Source organism: Patiria miniata, unplaced genomic scaffold (genome assembly GCF_015706575.1).
Source record: "Patiria miniata isolate m_02_andy unplaced genomic scaffold, ASM1570657v1 HiC_scaffold_1, whole genome shotgun sequence".
Classification (NCBI taxonomy): domain Eukaryota; kingdom Metazoa; phylum Echinodermata; class Asteroidea; order Valvatida; family Asterinidae; genus Patiria; species Patiria miniata.
The window spans coordinates 37,563,753-37,585,492 of NW_024037047.1; the positions used below are offsets into that span (position 1 = coordinate 37,563,753).

The window sequence follows — 21,740 nt, forward strand, 5'->3', positions numbered from 1 at the left end:
TCTCTCCCAGTAGTTTACTCATTGAAGTCTCTCACACGAGTGCCGAACCCACGCCAGGCCACGAGGCAATCGCCCCAGACCATGCCGGACGCACGCTGCTGATTGGTCGCTGTGCACTATCATGCACTCGATCACGCGGTACATGCCTGCATAATTCATAGCCAGACATGCTCATCAGCCTAGTGTACATGCAGGACGCGCATGCTGATTGGTTGCCCCACAGTATCACGCGCTAAAACACGCAGGTTGACGTGATGCTTCTTGGGCTAGACTTGATATCAGTCTACATCTACCCCTGTTTCGTTACAGTAGGAATAAATAGGGTAATTGATTCAACACTTGTGATGGTCATGTGTCTTAACCAGTCACATACCTGGTCAATAAAAATGACATCATGTATAGAACGCATTGCATACATGTACATTGAAAATGACTTTGTATCAACGCAAGTATCTAGGTGTTTGCAGGAATTGATAGAATAATCCAGGATCTTCATTTTATCTTGTATGGCTAATCACATGACCCTTTCTTCCAGTCCAAACCGGAAGTGCCTTATAATTTGAAAGTGGAAAAAATGTGAACTTGCTTTCAATAATGTAAATTTCTGGCTAGTTTGTACTTAAAGGGAATGTACATCATTGGCTTTTGCTGTAATTTTCAGAAATGAACTATTTGAGGGGTTAGTATAATAGATCAAATACTGTTACACAGACAAGTTTGAAGATTTGTGTTCGAAAATGCTGGAAAAATCAAGAAAAAAAAAATGTTCAAATAGTCTGGTTCCCTGACTCCACTAAAGATGAAATGAATAATTTTATTGATGCCCGAAAATTGTAAGGTAGGGAAACCAGTCTAGCTGGCCTGCAACCGTTCATGAACATGTAACCAAAATTTGGACTGAAAAAAAAGAGGTAAATTTGGAGCAGTAGTTGAAAAATAGTTAGGTTTTTCCAACGGTGGTCGGCCGACCACCGTTGGAAATTTATACAAAATACCACTTTTCTTGAAAATGACTTCACACCAGGTGCCATAATTTTACAGGATGCTTTAGACTTTCATTTACCAACATTCTATTAAGGTATTTCGTAAAAATTGTTAGTTTTGTTTTCTAATGTTTGCAATTGTTGTATATTCCCTTTAACAAACAAATTACAGTGACGTCATAACAGAGCCGTATATAGAGAGTGTTGCGACATGAGGGTCGCACTGTTAACCAAAATGGCGGATTATGCATCAGTGCACATATATAATTCATACACAATCATGACAATAGTCACACACTGCACTGTACACATAATGAACCGATGTCACAATATGTTAGAGCGCCCTCTACAGGCAGATTGAAAATGTATAGAATGAATATTCAGTTGATGCATGTGGCAAAGTTTGCTGAAATAACTTTATAATTGATGTATTTAATCAGTTTTATGTTAAGAACAAGAAATATTGATGACATCACCAGACATTTTGCCAGACCGGAAGTTACAATGAAAAGACCTTTAACCCTAACTGCCCTGAAACCTTCAAAATCCTCTTTGCCAAAGTGAAGGAATTTGGAGGATTGAGGTTACATGGCAAAAGTGCGTTACTGATTTTGTAGGATGCACTTTGTCAGGTCTTGGCCGGACCTTGTGTTGTTTTTGCTCAGCCATGCATAAATATAGGCCTGGATAAAGCTTGAAATCCTCCGTACTGCCATGACTGCTCCAGGATGTCACTGGCCAAGCTTCAACACATTGACAGTCACTGCCACAGGATTTTGCAGGATTCAGGCAGTGGTCACCTTCCACGGACCATTTTCAAGAAATAATGGAGGAATCTGCAGATTGAGGCTTTATGCTATTTTTCCATGAGGCCAATTGGAGGATTTTGCAGAATTGAGGCTACATCCTAGCAAAAAGGCCTAGGGAGTTGGGGTTAAACCATTAAAATTGTTGAAAAATCAACCGCGAGAGATATGTACATCCAGATTTTTTATTCAAATAGCACAGTAAACATAGCTCTCAAGCTTTCTGGTAATCAAGTATCAGATTACAAGCATGACAAGCAACCAAAGATTTCTAGATTTAATCTTTGAAAATCAATATAAAATCAATTGTTAGAAAATCTGATTTTGCTTTTTACGGGTACTGAAAGAATAATCCACTGTCTTCATTTTTGATATTATTTGCAAAACTACATCCAACTGGAAGCGCCTCATAATTTGAAATTGGAAAAAGATGTGAACTTGCTTTCAATGATATTAGTCTCTGGCTAGATTGTACTTAAGAAAAAAAATACCAGTGACGTCATAAAATGTTGCAGCGCCTCTAGCGGCAGATAAAAAAAATTTAGAATGAATTTCAGTTGGATGTTGTAGCAAAGTTTGCAGTAATCGCTTCAAAATTATATATGATGACCTTTATGCAGAGAACACATGTGCGTGAAAAGAAATTGATGACGTCATCAGATCAGAAGTTTGAATGAAAAGACCTGTTTTCCTTTGAAAATTCCTGAAAAATTAAACCTGAGAGATACAATCTTTGTTTTAAATGTCAATGTAAAAGTTGGTCTGAAACTTCCCTGTGTATCCATTACAATGTTGACGTTTGGATCCCTAATGCTGTGATGGTATAAAATCTGAAGTTAGCCGTTATATTTTCCACATTTTAATACATTACATGTATTTTACTTCATAATGGACATGTACAGGTATCCTCTTCGAATTAATTCAGTATCGAGTCTCAGTCCAACTAGAGTCCCAATATCAGTGACTCGGACTCGTGTCACGATGTCAAATGGCTCAGACTCCGCCAATCGGACTCAGACTTGGACTCGACCTGCGTGACTTCGAACATTTTTTTACCAATGGAATAGAAGGTTTAATAGTGGCATGCTGAAAAGGTGAAAAGTTGAACTAGTCTTCAGTGTCTTTTTGCAAGTTATGGTTGTGGAAAAATCCTCATCCCATGCGGCGTGGGCAACTACCTAAAGTTGCAAAACAATTCTACATGTATGGATCATCGGGCCCATCAAGCATGACCCCATCCAAAGTGGATGACCTTTAATTTGTTGAATTAAATAAATAAAAAATGAACACACAATTATTAAATCACCAATTTCTTTTTAGATCCATAGTACATGTACACCAAGATGAGAGTATGTTGTGGTAACTGAATACACCCAAACTTCCCACAAATGTCTCCCACTTTGCTGATACATGTATGGAACAAAATGCAATTCCAGAGAGCAAAACAACTGTTATTAAAAATGGTGTAATTCAACTTTCATGCGGCAGATGAACCTAAATAGACCGATCCAGTATTAGTGCAGGGGCATAGCAATGTCATCCTTATGGGGGGGGGGGGAGGGGGGTGTTAAACATTTCTATAAAGGGCACTTGCACATCTATGCTGAAATGTAGACACATTTGTTTTCTCAAGATACTTATCCGTTAAATTTATTTTAAAAAAGAGAGACTGTAGGGACTTGATTAGGAGAAGGTGATCCTGCAGCTGAAGAAATTTGTTCTGAACTTGAGGAACTATGCCCACAATTCACAGCAGCAATCTTACTTCTATTTCTGAGCGTACTTTCCTACTTCAGCCAGTGCTATATGAAAATGGATTCATGTGAACAACGGACTCCTTTTTTGTGAGCGATCCTTTTCCAATTATCTATGCGTGAGCATGCGCAATACCACGGTGCAATCCATATTTCATAAACCTAAATTCACGCTACACCGCTTGTCCAAACGAAATCATCCATGGTACAGGGCCAGTATTGGGTTCAATGCTCTGTATGCGCGCCTCGTGGCTGACCGCAAACTCGCAAAAAAGGCTCTGTTGGGCAGTTTTTGTCTCTGACTCTCCGTGACACATATGGGAGTCTGTGAGGTTTTCCCCGCTTTTGTTGTGACTAGCCAGAGTGAATGGTCCTGGCCTTCACGGGATTGAATTGCAATGTAACCGATTCTCGGCTCTGGGTTTTGTGCCCAGAGAAAAGGTAATTTAATAGAACCGATTCTTCTGGGGCCGGAACTGAGCATAGCGGGTATCCGGTTCTCGAAAAGATTGTACTCGCGGTTCCGGTTCTCATATTGGAACCGGGTAGAACCGGGGAACTGAGGGAACCTCAGTTTCCCCCAATCTGGCGTTTTCTAGAGTGACCCCTGCTGTCTTCACGATAATTGAAATTAAGTGAAATGTCAAGCCGAAAATTCAAAGCACACCACATGCATGTAGAACACAGAAAACCCTCCCTGTCTTCTTGATGCGAAAAAACAACCCTTTAAGTCATCTTCAAAAATCGCTGTCGCATAAAATCTACTACTTACACCAGACTTACAAACACAATGCTTCTTTCTGTCCAAAGGCATTATCAATGTGGCTTTTGAGTTTTAGTGTCAAATCTAGAAGTTTGTCAGTACGAGGTCAATGTAAATGACACGGTTTAAACTACGGTCGCAAGCCTAGAATCTTGACAGTGCATTACTAACGAACTGCAGAGTGAGGACGGCACCATACTATTACAGAAACGTGCAAATGTGCGACGTTGAACAAAAGAGGGTGCCATAAATAAGTCCGAGTTCGCAATAAGTACTTAGGACCCAGAGTATAAAAGCTAATTTAGGAATATAGTCACCCACCACAGACATTTTATATATTTTAATGTGCATGCAGACCTAAGAACCAAGATACAATTACATACACATCTAGTACAACTAACATCTTTGTTACAATGGACCGATCCAGTAAGCACCGCCCCATGGTATTCTGACTAATCACAGCCGTGATTTGTGTCCGACATGCGTACACAAAAGTCCGACATGCGTGCACGCGCGTATGATGCGCGTAGCAGGAAAATGCAGTGTGGCATTGGAGAGGAGCATGTGTTAATTTGCCCACGTGCGCAGTCGGAGGGGCTTACTGGATCGGTCCATTGATGCATACCTAACCAGGCAAAACTGACCTAAATCTGCCAGTCTGATTTTTTTTCATGCTCTATGTGAATCTCTGGTAAATCTCACAGAACAGAAAGAGGAAAGACAACACAATCCTTAGCTTACCTCTTGCGAGAAGTATCTTCTACCGGTACCAACCAACCTTTTGATGCTTGGTGCCTACAAGTCAGGAATGAAACCAACAGAAGCAGAATATCAAAAGGACAAACATACATGACCCTCACATAAAGAAAAAATAGTACAATCATTTTTGGACACACTCACTGCCACTTTCGTCTGAAAACGGCAGGATAACTTGACTCAATAGAAACAGAAACAGAATTCAAAGTAACTAGGACTCTACAAATTAACTTTTATAACATTGGTCATGATCTGGCGATAGTAGGCTCCAAGATAAATTTTTCATTCAAGCGCTAGTAGAGCCTTTTCCTCCTCAAAAATGTTTTTGGAACCTGCCCCCTATAGGCCTAATTAAAACAAGTTGGTTCTTGAACCATGCATCTCGCCTGCTTTAGCGACAATCTTTAAAGAGTGACTAAATTTTAAAATGAGACTAATTTTACATTCTTAGCATATCGTACAACTTGACCACAGTTGACCTTTTGACCTTGGTATGTGACCTTTGACATCATTTTCATATGAAGGTTGCCATGTTGCATCTACGACCCAAGTGTGGTTCCAAATGGACTTCAACTTTTCAAATGAGGCCAAGTTGACAATTTCAGCCTGTTTTACAATTTGACCTCAGGTGACCTTTGACCTTGGTATGCAACCTTATCATATGTAGGTTGTTATGTTGCATGTACATGTGTATGACCCAAGTTTGGTTTCAATTGGACAGCAACTTTTCAAATGAGACCAATTTTACATTCCGCTTATTTTACAACTTGACCTCAGATGACCTTTGACCTTGGTATGTGACCTTTGACATCATAATTTTATGAAGGTTTCCGAGCTGCATCTATGATTCAAGTTAGTTCTAATTCGACCTCACCTTCTTAGACGAGACCAATTTTACTAAAATACCACATGCCGGCGCGGTACATACATGTACCATACACGTACATATATATACATGTACTAGGCCGATACATTATTTATTATTATTCATTCGGCATTTAAAACACATACAAATATTCAAAAAATATTAAAACAAAAACAAAAGCAAGAAAAAGAAAGCCAGAGGCATATGCCCAGAATTAAACAAGTTTACCTAAACCCTGTGGCCCAAAGGCCTTCAATTCCAAAACCAATAATACATACAAACTAGAGACATAGTGATTGCATAGTCTCTTTCCTGGACAAGTCCAGGTGACACAACAACATGAGGAATGGCCAAGCAGATGCCTGCAATATCCCATTCTAATTCATGGCTGCCATCTTGTGTTTAATAGGAAGGGGCGTAATCATACATGTCGCCACTACATTTTAAGTTAAATGGAATGGAGTTTGGCCGCCACCATGCATTTCAGTTTTTATCAGACTTGTGTTTTCTTAAAAGGAAGTGGTTTTCTGGCTAGGAAAATAGCAAGGAAGAACCGGTTTTGTGCAGGCAAAATTCAGGAAATAATCTGTTGATATTAATAACTTGTTGGAAAGTTCCAAGGTCATTCCAAGAAAGTTGCCGCCGTGAAATAGGGTTTAAAACATGGGAGGGGGATGGGATTTGCTATCAGCATCAGCAGGGCCGTTCCTCATTCTTTTCTTTTATGGGATGTATGATAACATTGGAGTACGAGGGGCTCTGCAAGCTGATGAATCTTTTTTTGAAAACATTGTGTTTGCAACCAGCTAGGGAAGATTTTCGTTTATTTAAGACTTACAAGCACTGGTATGGATACCTGTGTAGTTATATGACTAAACTGCCTAGAGCGTATTTGTTAAGGTTTTTTTTCCTTTTTTGGAAATTCAATACGCATATAGGAAGTAAAGTCAATTCCACTGCTGGGTTGCGGTGATGGGTGGGTTATAACTTGTCAACACATACCTCGCCAGCGGGCCCATTAGATTGGTGATAACCGGAGAGCGGGAGTTTCAAAAAAACTCATCCGGTGTTTAGGCGACGCAGGGACTGGTTTGTGTACATGTGGTTTTTGTTTCTAGTTCACTTAATGTTTTGATTTATACCGGTGATAATATGCCGTCCCACCTGTTTTTCTTTTTTGTGTGTCGGGGGAAACAGTGCATATTTTCTGTGCCCTTTTTACGCACTTCATCAGTCACCCTTTGTTTAATTCTTTTGTACGTATTTACTTTATTGCTAATGATGGTAAAGAATATTTTACGCGTTAGCTTTTCTTGTAATGATCAGACTAGGTGGATTCCTTATTTTTTATTTTTTATTTCGAAATCCATGCCTAAATGACCATTATGTTAGTTCTGTTCTTCAAGAAGTTCCAAAGGATTTGAATGTTCTCCTCATCCAAGTTTTTTTCTTGGTTGGATGGTGGAGATGGGTTAATCCTTGAACGGACCAGGCCATCTTTTATGTTTTTTTATCGTTTGTATGACAGGATGGGTTGGGTCGCAAAGAGTGCACTGAGAAAATCATTATCGCTGATCAGATTCCAGTGTTTCAGAAGGGCCTGCTTAAGAGCTGGGTGTTTAATTTGTGGGTTGTAGGGTAAAACAAAGACCAGCGGGATATTCTTTTCGGTTTTTGCACGCTTTTTAGAGTTCACGCGAGTTTCGCCTTTTTGGGGAAGAAGGGCTAAATCTTCTTGGTTGTATCCGCGTTTTTGTAGTTTGTCTTTGAAGAATTCAACCTTCTCCTCAAATTCTTTTGAGTGTGTGCATATACGGTCATATCTCATTATTTCTCCCTTAATCAAACCGCCAAATACTGACTCAGGGTGGGCTGAATCTCGAGCAAAATACTGAAAGGTATCAGTTTTTTTGGTTGCTACTCGAGTATCCAGTTTCCCTTCTTTTTTGAACCGTTCGCCTTTGTAGATGACGAGGTCGAGGAAGGTGACTTGACTGTTTGAAATCTCTGACGTGAACTTGAGCGTGGGATGAATTTGGTTTAGAGTTTGGACGAGGTCACCGGCTTGGTCTTCGTTACCGTTAAATATTATTAAGACGTCGTCCCTGTATCTCATGTAAGTCACAATTGAAGGATTGTGTGGGAGAATAATTTGTTGTTCATATTTGAACAGGGTTATACCGCATATTTCTGGACTGCATTCGCTTCCCATAGCCACGCCAATTTTCTGTCTGAAGAACTTTCCATTGAATTCAAATATGTTTCGATGCATGATAAGTTCCAGGAGACAGCGAGCGTGTTCTCTTGTAGGTTTGGGTATTGCGTACAGACTGTTATCGGCAACTTCAAGTGCATCGCAGACTGATTCAATTGCCTCATCTTGTGGGCAATTCGTATACATGGACACAATATCCAATGTGATCAATAGGCTATCCTGCTTCAATGTCACGTTGTTTAGTTTTTCAAGCACATGCCCGGAATCACGTGTATATGTGCTTTGTTGTTTGACAATCGGAAGCAGAAAATAGTCTATGTATTTTGAAATTGATTGAGTCGGACCTCCGCAACCACTAATAATAGGCCTCCCCACAAACCGCGTTTCTTTGGGTGCTTCTTTGTGAACTTTCGGTAAGAGGTAGAGGCAAGGAGTTTTGATGTCGTGGTTGTCATGGTTGAGAAACTCAAATGTTTTTTGGATATTACTCCATCAATGTGAAGTCTGCGTATGGCTTGAGCGACCTTTTGCGCGGTTTTCCCCAGTCAGATCCCTATCAATCTCTTCATAGTGTGGGCCTGATAATTGTCGTAGCCCCTCATGTATATAGTCTTGTCTGTTTAGAACACATACACCGCGGCCTTTATCGAATGGTTTAATGACTATGTCTCGTCTTTGCTTAAGGCCGGTCAGAGCGATGCGTTCCGCTTTTGATATGTTAGATTTTACATTTTTTATTTCCAACTTGGATAATTCCTCCAAAGTACCCTCAATGTATGATTCTAGATTAAGGTTGAAGGTAGGTTGGGGATTCCAAGTGGAGGGCAATTTGAAAGGATGCGAATTTGAAGGTCTCACTCTCCCTGCCATTTTTAGACGTAATCTCATTTTTCTGAAAAATGATTGGGAATGGCGAAGGATGGTGGACCTTTTTGGTTTTCTAGGGGTGGGTATAAAGTTCAAACCCCTGCCTAGAGCAATCAGTTCAATGTTAGAGAGCTGAGAGTCCGAGAGATTCTTAACATAGGGCATACTCTGTTTAGCTTTCAGCTCAAGAGAGATCGTCTTCGCCCATTTCTTGTGCTTTTTGCTTATTTGGCGAGATTGGACAGATCTATTCTTGACTGCATTCGTTTTGTTAATGTAAACTTGTGTTCAATAAGTATTGATTGAATGAGGTCTGCAAGAGAGCGTGGAAATTGTGGTTTTGGTTTTAGTGGCATGCCAGCAACTTATATGTGGGAGCTGGGCGAGGTAAGGGGTACAGCGCATGTGCAAGACAGGGTGCAAAGTCACTGCAAGACGTGTGAAATCAAGCGCAAAAGAAACAGCCGGGCGGGCGCGGGGGGGGGGGGGGGGGGGTTGAAGAAGGTTGACATAGGTTGGGGAGGGAAGCGATAAGTTGTTTTGGCTTTAATTCAATTACCATCATTGCGTGTAGATTTAGATTTCTGACATTATGTTTGAATACATGGATGGAGTGAGGAGCAGCCCGTCATCTTTATTTATTATTGTACTGTGGAAAGGGGCTAGTCCAGACTCGCATTATTTATTTTATGAGAGGAATTAAACAAAATGAGTGACAAGAGAATGCTCGCAAGTAGATAAGTGGATTGTTCTATCGTACTTTTTAGACTCTTCAAACAAAGGAGGATAGGCTTTTCAATATTTTTGTAGATTGCAAGGGGGAAGGAGAAGTGATAATAAAAGAGTAGGAGAAGAGGTAGAAGAAAAGTAAAAGGAATAGAACATAAAAGTCGAACCCCCCCCCCCCCCCCTGCTTTGACACCCCCAAAAAATTATACTGGTCTAATGTCCGCCTGTTCAAAATACGTGTGTTATTAATCGTCGAATTTGAACAGCGCCCCCGATTGAAATTGGTACAAGCTCCCCCCCCCCCCCCCCCCCCAGTTTTTTATTTTACGGAGGCCAAGTGTCCGGAGAAAAAAACGTGTGTACATTTTCAGATTTTTGGGCTGATGAAACCCCCCCCCCCCTGCAAAAATTCCTGGATCCGCCCCTGGTGACTCGCGTGACATACATCATGTGTGACTCGCGTGACATTCTTGAGATAGTTTTTTCTACAAGGAATGTAGAGCAAATAAGAATATTCATCCTTTTATGGATAGACCACCACTATTTCATTTACAATTATCAAACACTAGTTGAATCCCTCTCTAGTTATTAAGTAATCTGAGAAAAAGTCCTATTTTGTGACTTGCGTGACACATTTTTGAGGGTGTTTTCACGATGAAATAGTGGGAAAATACTTAAGACATTTGGAAAAATTCTCAATGTTTTATCAAATAGACTGGAATAGCTACCAAATGTATGCAGATAAAGCACAATCTTATGAATGAGCTTCAATTACTTCCTCAGTTTGTGATTTATACCCCTGACCCTCCGTTTTGCCCACAAAATTCATCCATGTTCAGGAGGCTGATTTATTTTAAAAAATCTTTTGAGATTTAGATGGTTTCAATATTCCTCTTACCAAATATAACTGACAAACATTTATTCCTTCCACTTCAATTTTTGAGTTTGGTGATGACCCTTACATGGAATGGCCAATATATGGCTATTCTTAAATTTGACCATTTTGGCAGCCATATTGGCAGCCATCTTGAATTTGGTTCATGGAAGCAAAACGAAAGAATGCTTGAAATGAACTTGTAAGGGTGAAGAGCATGTATCTAATAATTAAATGTATGCATTTATCATATTATTTGGCTAATACCGGTATGTATCATTTTTCTCACATTTGACCGATTTTGGAGGCCATTTTTGCGGCCATCCTGGCTGCCATCTTGAATATGAAGCATGATAGCAAAAAATGGGATACCAGAAATGAGTTTGCGAGGGTCAAAAACATAACTAACAATTTTATGGATGCTTTTATCACACTATTTCGCTAAAATATGATTTTTTCCCCCCATTTTTTTTCTCATATTAGCAGCCATATTGGCCGCCATCTTAGCCACCATCATGCATTTGAAGCATGATAGAAAAAAAGCGATACCAGAAATGAATTTGTGAGGGTAAAAACGTATAACTAACAATTTCACTTACATATCATAATATTAGGCTGATATATGACTTTTTCCATATTTTACCAATATGGCGGCCATTTTGGCCACCAAATTGGCCGTCATCTTGAATTTGAAGCATAATAGCAAAACAAGGATACCAGAAATGAGTTGTTGAGGGTCTAAAACATATAACTAACCATTTTATTTAAGCTTTTATCACATAATTTGGCTGATTTATGCTTTTTTTCAAGATTTTACCATTTTTGGCGGCCATATTGGCCGCCATCTTGAATATCTCCTTCGCATCAGATTTTTTTTTTCCCTTTTCCAAAAAAATTGGTGAAAGTTAGTTGGGGGGGGGGGGGGGGGATGCACGGGGGGACCCCCTTATGTACACTCCCCTAATACTTAACTTATTCCATGCCCATGGGTAAACTTTTTGGCAATCATGTATCTATCTATGCGCCCGGTTCCTAAAAGTTCCTACACCGGCGACTGTTTCCTGAACGGCGCGCATAGCCGTGCATGCGATATACATGTGCAGGCTGCGCGCGCCGTTCAGTAAACAGTTGCCAGTGTACGCGTGCACACAGGATATGCCTGATTGTGAATGCAGGCATGCGCTCGGCCGGCACGTCATACGTCATCAAGTTTGACCTCACAATTTGAATGAATCGCACCAGGGCTGTGAGTGACCACTGATAAAAATAGCTGAAAACAGCTGAAAAAGGTGTAAAAAAAGCTGAAGTCTGGATATCTCCTATACTTTTGTACACAGCAAGTGAGGGGAAAAAGCTGAAATCCAAAACCAAAAAAGCTGAAATCAGCTTTAAAGCTGAGATTTCACACCCCTGTCGCACACAACAACAACATTCAAGATGGCTTTTACCAGCACGACAGCTCGGCGTGGCTGGTTTCCAAAATGAAGGTGCAATTTCTCTTTTCTTCTTTAAGGTATGTGAACCTAACCACCATCATTTGTATAGTTTCCAATTCCCACTAAAGCCACAGGGGCGCATAAGGCAGTTTGAAGACTTTTTTTGTGGTGAAATCTGACAATTTTGATTGGGGGTACGATTGAAAATGGTCAAAACACATTAATGGTAACCATATACGGCCACGTACCTAAGACTCTACTAATCGCCCGCCCATGTCCAAAAGGCGATCTGTAGAGTCCTAGTTACTCGGACTACTGAGGAGTTTAGTCCGAAACTGGCACATATGGACTCCAGAAAGATGTCTAAATTTCTCGAAAAATTTGAAGACAGAATAGGCCTACCTAATCTACCCAGAGGGCAAAAGATGAGAAATCAAAGAATACAACCATATACAGTGGTAGGTAAAAAAAAAGGTGCCAAAACAGGGTGCGCCAGAGAATGGACTCGACTCCTCAGCAGCAGGTTGGAAAACCAGATGTGTGGCCTAACGTACAGCGCAGCAATACAGAGGCCACACAAGTGGGGTTAGCTTGGTGATGTCCGAATGCTTAAAAGGCGATAAGTTGGGTCCAAGTTACTCGGACTAGGCCTAGGCCGCCTACACGGCGATCGTGAAGTGTAGGGCCCGGTTCCTAATATTAAGGGAACAAAATCCACTTCAAAATTATTGGACCTACCAAACTAGTTGGCGACATTCTCAATAAGCAGGTATGTCATACTCATAGACTGAGGGCAGAGTTTTGACTTTTTGAGGGAAATTTGGGGGTAAAATGACGATGACAGTGCAATCGCAAGGCAAAACCACGCTGGAAAATCATGATTTCTACCCATCTGTTCAAAATTGCAAAACAGGTGTTATTTAAGAAAAGTCTGTTTTTGATTTTGATGTAAAGGTGATTTTTGAGCAATAAAAAAACAAAAACATTTTGACTCTAATTTCATCAAAACAAAACAGGGGCCCAACACTTCACAATCGCCACCGGCCTAGCCTACACGATCGTGGAAAACGAGTACGGGCCTACCGGTAGTTGAGCCAAAAGCAGCCTAAATGATGTTTGCTATCCGGAACTAGGAAAACAACTGTAGTATAAGTAACTGATTAATTCCCTAGCCCCACTAGTGTGGCCGCGGTATGCTGCGCCGAACCTCTGGCCACACAACCGCGGTACCGCGCACTACTGAGGGCGTTTTCATAAAAATTACGGTCCGTTTCTTACATATGGTTGTATTCTATGATGTCCCATCTATCACTTCTGGGATGCTTAGGTGAAATGATGTTCAATTTTCCGAGATATTCTTGAATCTTTCTGGAGCCCATATGCACTCGTGAAACGTCTGGCGATGGCAGCCATTTTGAATGTGACAAGAGATGACCTCAAGCTGTGACGTCGCGTTTATGCAAATTGCTTGTCGAGCGAGGGCGCGAGTTGCAAATGCGACGGCTGTTTCCTGTACCATGCATTTATCGTCTGGGGGCCACGTGCACTGATCTCCATTCAGGATCCACGGCACAGGAAACAGCCGACGAGGTCATCATTGCATTTCATGGCTGTACAATGTAGGTCACTATAGGGAATAATAAGCATTGTCCGCGTATGGAAATCTTCCCAGAGTTTGTTTGAACCCCCATACCGGCATCGCCGAGCACATTAGGTCAAGGGATACCTACATGTAGGCTTTCCAAAACCATAATCTTTACTCTATGTTATGCTACCTAGCTCATTCTCCGGAAGGTATTTCTGCTCAGAAAGTCTCTTTGTTTTCAGAGGAGTCTCCATTATTCCAGCTTTCCCGGGCTAAGCTTTGATGCAGCCAGCTTCGTTGAAGTACAATGTACATGTACATGTATACTGTAGTGCACGCACTACACTATTCTGTATTATAATTATATATGCAATGATAATCACTGGGTACGATCACGCCCCGCATGCGTAAAACACAGACTTTCAAGTCTGTGATCGTGGGTTTCCTCCATAACCACATCGTAAATAACACCCTCTTTTGGCTTATGAAGCTCGTACTGAATGAAGCACAGTGGTGCTGTTGCAAAATATTGCGCGGCGCAACCGCGATCTCCGACTTGAAATCAAGTCTAGAGTGAGGCTGGTTTCTGGCAATCGAGTCTAACGCGGATGTGTACATCTAGCATACATGTACATGTACATAATGCGAACTCGCCGCGCGTGGCGACTATTCGTCAACCATTGGTCGATTTTGCCTGGTACCCAATATGTATTTCGTGCATAGGTTACCATGGAAAATCGACTAGTGGTTGTAAAATAGTCTGTCGCGGCTCGCCGCCCGAACGTGGTGGTAAGATTAAGAACACCTCCACGATCGCAATGCCTTTGACGGCGGTCTTCATAATCTTCTTTTAATTAAATAAAAGGTTTTTATTTATATTTTATTTCATTTATCATTTGTATATCCATTTACATGTAATACTTCATAAATTGTTCACTAGTAGATGTAAAATTACATAAATACAATTGTCAATTATATTTATAAAAATCGTATTTCAATGAAGTATAAGCGTAGAGTCGTATTCACGGCTCAAATTCGTAGATGCTACGCCCAAATCGTGTATGTTGGCATCTCTGCATCTTGTGAATACGACTTACGAGGTTACAGCGATAATATTGGCAAGGAGCCAGACTAAAATTTGTCACCGGAAAATGTTTTAGTACAAAAAAGGCAGTGGATATTTTGCCGGAGACGGGAAACCTTCAGTAAACGTTAGTTTGCCGGATATGCACTGAACATGCGCAGTTACTGTTTTTTTTAACTTAAACATTTTCCGGTGACAAATTTTAGTCTGGCTCCATGCCAATATTATCGTTGTAACTTTGTATTTACAAGATGGGAATCAGACCATTTTATAATTTCGGACTTTATTTCCCTTTAAAAAAAAAAAATTCCTCCAGAGCCACAAATCTGAAAAAGAAAAAGTAATACTCTGCAATAAAATGTTTGAGACATATTAAAATAATAAAAGAAGAATATTATTATTTATTTGGGGATGGAAAAAAAAAACTTTAAAATGTGGAGGGGATCAGGACTCGAACTCGGGACATCCCACTCTCTAGAGCCATTACTTAACCACTCACTGCACCGACTGTGCTACACAACTTCAATTGGAATTAAATACCGGTATATCTTATAATTCAGCCCTATCTTAAAGAGTACAGCGCCCTCTGTTGATATGGATTGCCGCTGGCAAACCTTTAGTAAACGTTAGTTTGCCAGCGTTACCTCCGACAAAATATCCACTACCTACAAAAAAAGGAAAGATTTCCATATACGAAGTTCACTCAACACTCTGTGTACAAACCCTATGAGAGTGGACTGAAAAATTCTAAGTGTTTTCTAAGATTTGTAAGAAAATGCTTGTCAACCATGTCATGCTTGTATTCTCTCACTGCTCAAATTTAATTTGATGACATGAAATTCATGAAATTGCTATCTGGGGGCTTGTTAGTCAATACATACAGAGGAAAATGAGTGAACTTTGCATATGGTAATCTTGCCCAAAAAACAGTAACTGCGCATGTTCAGTGCATATCCGGCAAACTAACGTTTACTAAAGGTTTGCCGTCTCCGGCAATATATCCACTGCCTAATTTTTATGAAAACGCCCTCACTGCTCAGTAGTGCGCGGTAACACGGTGTGTGGCCAGAGGTTCAGCGCAGCATACCGCGGTCACACTAGTGGGGCTAATAAATTCCCATACTTTTATACAGGACGCACTGCCTGGGTCTTATTATTATCCATAAATTATGACTTACTTACCGCGTATCGCCACATGCACGACATGCGAGCCGCCATCTTGCATGTCTTGAAAGTGGTGAAGTTTCAACCACGTCCCCACCAAAAATCCTAAAGATACGAGTGTGACGCGGGGTCGAGGAGAGTGCCGCATGCGCCGGTCAGCAATTTTTTTTTTTTTTTTCTGCAACCAACAAAAGTCAGTATACAATAATTCAACGGTAAGACTAATTTCATTCCACGAGGCGAAGCCAAATGAACCAAATGAAATTATTCTTTCCATTGCACGAACGTGAAACAATCATTATTTGTTTTATAAAACACCTGAATAAATCCTTGTCATCTGATTGGTTGACTTTTAATAGCTAATTTATAAAAGTTAAAATCTGTTTAAAGAGGTTGTGGAATGCTCGAAGACATTTCTGTCATTTTTCGGGTATATGCAGTCTAAGGTGTGATGAAATAAAAACGACTCTTGTTTCTGTCATGAAATGAATAAAAAGGTACTTTTGAGAGCTGTTTCTCAGGTCCTGTTACGACCCGAACGTGCAATTTGTGTAAAAGTCGTCGTTGGGGGCAGCAAACAAAACATAGTAAATCGTGACGTAATAAACAGGACACCGATGCAGCGTAGTTCCAGCGAACTTTTTGCAATACGTGAGTGGCATGCACGGGCACATGCATTTTGTACTCAACTGAGCAACCATCACTGCACAGAATGTGCCGGGGGGGGGGGGGGGGGGGGTTGACGACATTTTGTGAGTTTAACTTGCGAGTGTGCGTTCACACCGTTGAATAATGTGCGTTGTTTGCACGAGCTGCAGTTCTCAACTGCCCCTTCCGAACACGCATATTTTCGACTGGCCCTGCACTAGTCTTACTATAATTCCAGGAATCTCTGTCTGTCTGTCTGTCCGTCGATTATCTCCAGAACCGGGCACCGTATGAAGTTGAAAATCGGCGGGTGTATTGCTCGGGACAACAGAATGTGCAGTGTCAAGTTTGAAGTGGTTTGGACCAGCGGTTCTCGAAAAAGCTGCAAAAAACAGTATTTTCGGAGGCAAACGTGGCAGCTTAGAACATAACACCACCGCACGCACTGCCGTTCTTTTCAATTGTTTACGTCATGTTTAAGCTAAAGCGCGCGTGCTCAATATGACGCAAACAATGCAAAAAGGACGGGCACGCGCACGTGCATTGCAGGGCGATACACTGTCCAGTATGGGTGAATTACTAATGGATCAATGGGTGAATAGCACTGCATACCATGTTTTTCGTATGTACACGGGCACATTATTTTTGCAGTCGACTGAGCGACCATTGTAGGTGGTCGAACTTCAAACTTGGCAAAAATTTTGACGTAAGTGTGCGTTCAAACCTGTGAAAAACAACACCATTGAATCGCGTGCGTTGTTTGCACGAGCAGTTCTCCAAAACTCTGCAAGTATGCAACCTATACCAGCGGCAAAGCAATTTGCGTTTCCCGAACATGCACATTTTAGACGGGCACTGCACTAGTATTTATAATAATGCAAACTGTTCAACAGGTTGAGAACAATCCTATTCAATTTATCTCTATTTAAAACAGCGCCAACACCAGCAGTGACACAGTTTGGAAGCTCTATTCACAGTACTCTGGTTCCCAGACCAAAAGATTCCGACTATTCCTGATGAATCTTAGGTCAGGTAGCCTCCGGTAATACAATGTATTACAATTAGTGACTAAAACGGGAGGAATTCCTCCTTTTTCCGAAAATGTCCGAAGTTTGCCGAATTCATTTCGTCGACTATCGGATAGTGTCCGAGTATTCCGAGTATAATATAGGTTTTATTAACTGCTAATTGCTTATTAAAAACTTTAAAAAACTAGTTGATAATTAATATATATTGCTTTTATTTAGAAAACTTGAAATTCAACGACGATTTTGCACTCGGATCGTATACGAGGGGCGAACTTTTTTGCTGCGTCACGCACTAGTTTGAATTTGACGACCGTTACCGGCATTTTCCAAAACTCGGCGTGGTCTCAATTCGGCTCCGCCTGCTTACAGTGCTGTTTGGGTGTCTAACTTTGAAGATTCCAGGTCAAAATTAGTCAATGTTTTCAGAAGTATTAAACTGTATATCATAACTGTATGATATATGAAGCAAGTGATTTATTTTAAAAAAAATGATCGGAACATTAAAAGCTTTATGTGATAAAGCGAATTCAGAAACGAAGCCGAGCTTTGAAAAGGGCCGTCAATGTCGTCATGTTTATTTTTAGCCACGGAGGTTGCCTGACCTACAATTTAGACGTGTAGACGTCGGGGGAAATTGTCAGGTCGGGGAACCAGACTATATTCACAGTGCCAATAGAACTTCCATTGCACTGTGCGCTTCACGCCACGCGCGTGCCGTGCGTTGGTACAAATAATTCAATGATACATGTGATCAACGATCCACCAATCAGATGACGGGGATTTATTCGGGTGTTAATAATCGAGAATATGCTCTGGGAAGAGTATCTATGGGATCTTTGAGGCAAATGCGATGGGTTTACCTTCCTAGGTGATACCCAATCCTCATTCAGATGCAGTACTTTGAGGATGGTTTCTATACCTGTGGGTCGGAGAATCGTACCAGGACTGAGTTGAGATGGAGTTTTTAAGGGTTACAAAAGAAGCTTGATGGTCCTCTTGCCAGAGAAATGGTACATCTTTTTGAAGAAGATCGCTGAAGCGAGAAATTCTGCGCAATTTGGGGTGTAGTGTGAGACAATGTTGAAGTATGCTAAAGAACCGACGGTTTCCATCAGGGCGATGAGACGTTCGGTCGCTCGTAATGCTTCCCAAGGGAGACCGAATATGTACTGCAATGTCGTTGGATTGGACTATTATCCTGGCTTACTGATAAGCCGATGAGTGGGCGACGAAAGCTGCCGACAACCAAATTGTATGTTGTCAGCTCTTCAGACTGCTATGCTCGAGATGGGAAGACAATACCCTGCTTTTGACGTCCAGCTTTGAGAAGAACTAAGGCGTGTGTTTTAGCTGCTTGGGATCCAGACACATCCTGAATGGGCCGTATTTTTGGCAGTTGTTGTGACTGAGCGGCTCCCGTCTGTGCAATGGGAGACTTTTCGTATGACCCAGTCTTTATCCATCTTTTTCAGCTCGGCCTGCGGTTTTGGTTTGACATGAGCGCTGGCACCTATACGTGGCGGATTTATGTGGAGCTGAGGTGTAGGAAAGCGCGCATCTAAGTCATCGAAGGTATCAAACTGCGTTGGCAGCGGGTCCTTCAGGTCTTGTATGTCCCGGAGTGGTAGCCGTTAGGGTCAGCCCTTTGGTTCTTGTCGGGGCCTGGAACTTAGGGGTTGTGTTCCCGTGTGGATTGTCACTCAGTGTAGGGTGCGCCCCGTAGGGTACGTGCGGCTCGTATAGGGAGCCCAGCGATAGCTGGTCCTGGCACCGTTGACCACTTGGAACTGCCAGCCATTCTGCTGGTAAGGTGTATCGAGCCATGCCAGATGATTCCGGAAACGTTATATGCCTTCATTGGGAGGGTTGGTTTCTCCACTTGTATACGCATATTTGACGCATCCACTATGTTCATTATGTTCTTTCAAATTGGTAAGTACTTGCACTCGCGTTAATGTTAACCTTGATGTATATCATAGAGGTGTTGCTAGAGACGACCTGGAAGATCACACCCACCCAGTGTGGTGAAGGTAGCAGACCAGTAAATAAACTTCCATAGACCCTAATGGTAAATGCTCCCACTTCAAAAATTCGGGAAAAATACTCACAACTCTCCAAGGTGTTCGAGACGCACATCAAATTAAAGCTTATTTCATCATCTTTCATTTTCTTTTCAATTTTCGGGGGTCACTGATGACTTTTAGGGGAAATTTCCATCTGAAGATGATCACCCCCTGAAAATAGTCCTGAAGCCCATCGCCATTTTGAAAAACGATGCCTACACTCCATTGCAAAATAGAGCGCTTTTCGGGTCCAAATTACATCAAAATTACACAGAATTGCAAGCTCCCAGTCCTGTGCACGGCTTCCACCCATATTTTTTACAAACCCTCAAGTTCATGGCCCAAAGCATGCCCAAATACCGAAGATTTTGAGGGCATGCAAATCGTGATTTGGCCGGCGCAGGCAATTTCGGACCGATTTACTGGTCTGCACCCTATAGAGAAGCGAGGTTTTGAAAAATTTCCCCAAACCACTTGTACGGCACGAGGAAGGATGGATGACTCATATTTCATCAAAAAATGCAAGAAAAAAAATCTGTGACTGCGATTTCTGGCCTGAAAACAAGCCCTCTGTTTGCGGCTACCGTACTGTAGGGCGCCCCCAACGGGCTTTAATTGAGTTTTTGCTCTTTCCGACCCCAAATTACCCCCCCCCCCCCTTGTTCGCTCGAAATTGCTGTGATCGGACGACGGTCCATCGGCCCTATTCAGATTTTGGGCGCATTTGTTGCGGAACCGCCATTGGTGACCCCTTTTGAAACGCTGCCCCCCCCCCCCAGGTTCCGCCCCCTGAAAAAAAAACATCCCGCAAACATTTGACAAACAAACGTGGAAGGCGCCATTTGAAACTACAGGTAGCAGACCAGTAAATAAACTTCCATAGACCCTAATGGTAAATGCTCCCACTTCAAAAATTCGGGAAAAATACTCACAACTCTCCAGGTGTTCGAGACGCACATCAAATTAAAGCTTATTTCATCATCTTTCATTTTCTTTTCAATTTTCGGGGGTCAACTGATGACCTTTAGGGGAAATTTCCATCTGAAGATGATCACCCCTGAAAATAGTCCTGAAGCCCATCGCCATTTTGAAAAACGATGCCTACACTCCATTGCAAAATAGAGCGCTTTTCGGGTCCAAATTACATCAAAATTACACAGAATTTGCAAGCTCCCAGTCCTGTGCACGGCTTCCACCCATATTTTTTACAAACCCTCAAGTTCATGGCCCAAAGCATGCCCAATACCGAAGATTTTGAGGCCATGCAAATCGTGATTTGGCCGGCGCAGGCAATTTCGGACCGATTTACTGGTCTGCACCCTATAGAGAAGCGAGGTTTTGAAAAATTTCCCCAAACCACTTGTACGGCACGAGGAAGGATGGATGACTCATATTTCATCAAAAAATGCAAGAAAAAAATCTGTGACTGCGATTTCTGGCCTGAAAACAAGCCCTCTGTTTGCGGCTACCGTACTGTAGGCGCCCCCAACGGGCTTTAATTGAGTTTTTGCTCTTTCCGACCCAAATTACCCCCCCCCCCCTTGTTCGCTCGAAATTGCTGTGATCGGACGACGGTCCATCGGCCCTATTCAGATTTTGGGCGCATTTGTTGCGGAACCGCCATTGGTGACCCCTTTTGAAACGCTGCCCCCCCCCCCCCCCAGGTTCCGCCCCCCTGAAAAAAAAACACCCCGCAAACATTTGACAAACAAACGTGGAAGGCGCCATTTTGAAACTACAGAGAAGCGAGGTTTTGAAAAATTTCCCCAAACCACTTGAACGGCACGAGGAAGGATGGATGACTCATATTTCATCAAAAAAATGCAAGAAAAAAATCTGTGACTGCGATTTCTCTGGCCTGAAAACAAGCCCTCTGTTTGCGGCTACCGTACTGTAGGGCGCCCCCAACGGGCTTTAATTGAGTTTTTGCTCTTTCCGACCCCAAATTACCCCCCCCCCCTTGTTCGCTCGAAATTGCTGTGATCGGACGACGGTCCATCGGCCCTATTCAGATTTTGGGCGCATTTGTTGCGGAACCGCCATTGGTGACCCCTTTTGAAACGCTGCCCCCCCCCACAGGTTCCGCCCCCCTGAAAAAAAACACACCCCGCAAACATTTG

General features: G+C 41.9%; 1 protein-coding gene across 1 annotated transcript in view; it reads right to left on the reverse strand.

The window, feature by feature from the left end:
* LOC119729802 (probable isocitrate dehydrogenase [NAD] subunit alpha, mitochondrial) overlaps nucleotides 1-16,054 on the reverse strand; it is a 28,381-nt gene extending 12,327 nt beyond the window's left edge. The window contains exons 1-2 of the mRNA XM_038202555.1: nucleotides 15,900-16,054; nucleotides 5,048-5,101 (exon numbers count right to left, since the gene is read on the reverse strand). Coding sequence (XP_038058483.1) covers nucleotides 5,048-5,101; nucleotides 15,900-15,935 — 90 coding nt within the window. The 5' untranslated portion in view covers nucleotides 15,936-16,054. The remainder of the gene's footprint in view (nucleotides 1-5,047; nucleotides 5,102-15,899) is intronic.
* Nucleotides 16,055-21,740: the final 5,686 nt, after the last annotated feature.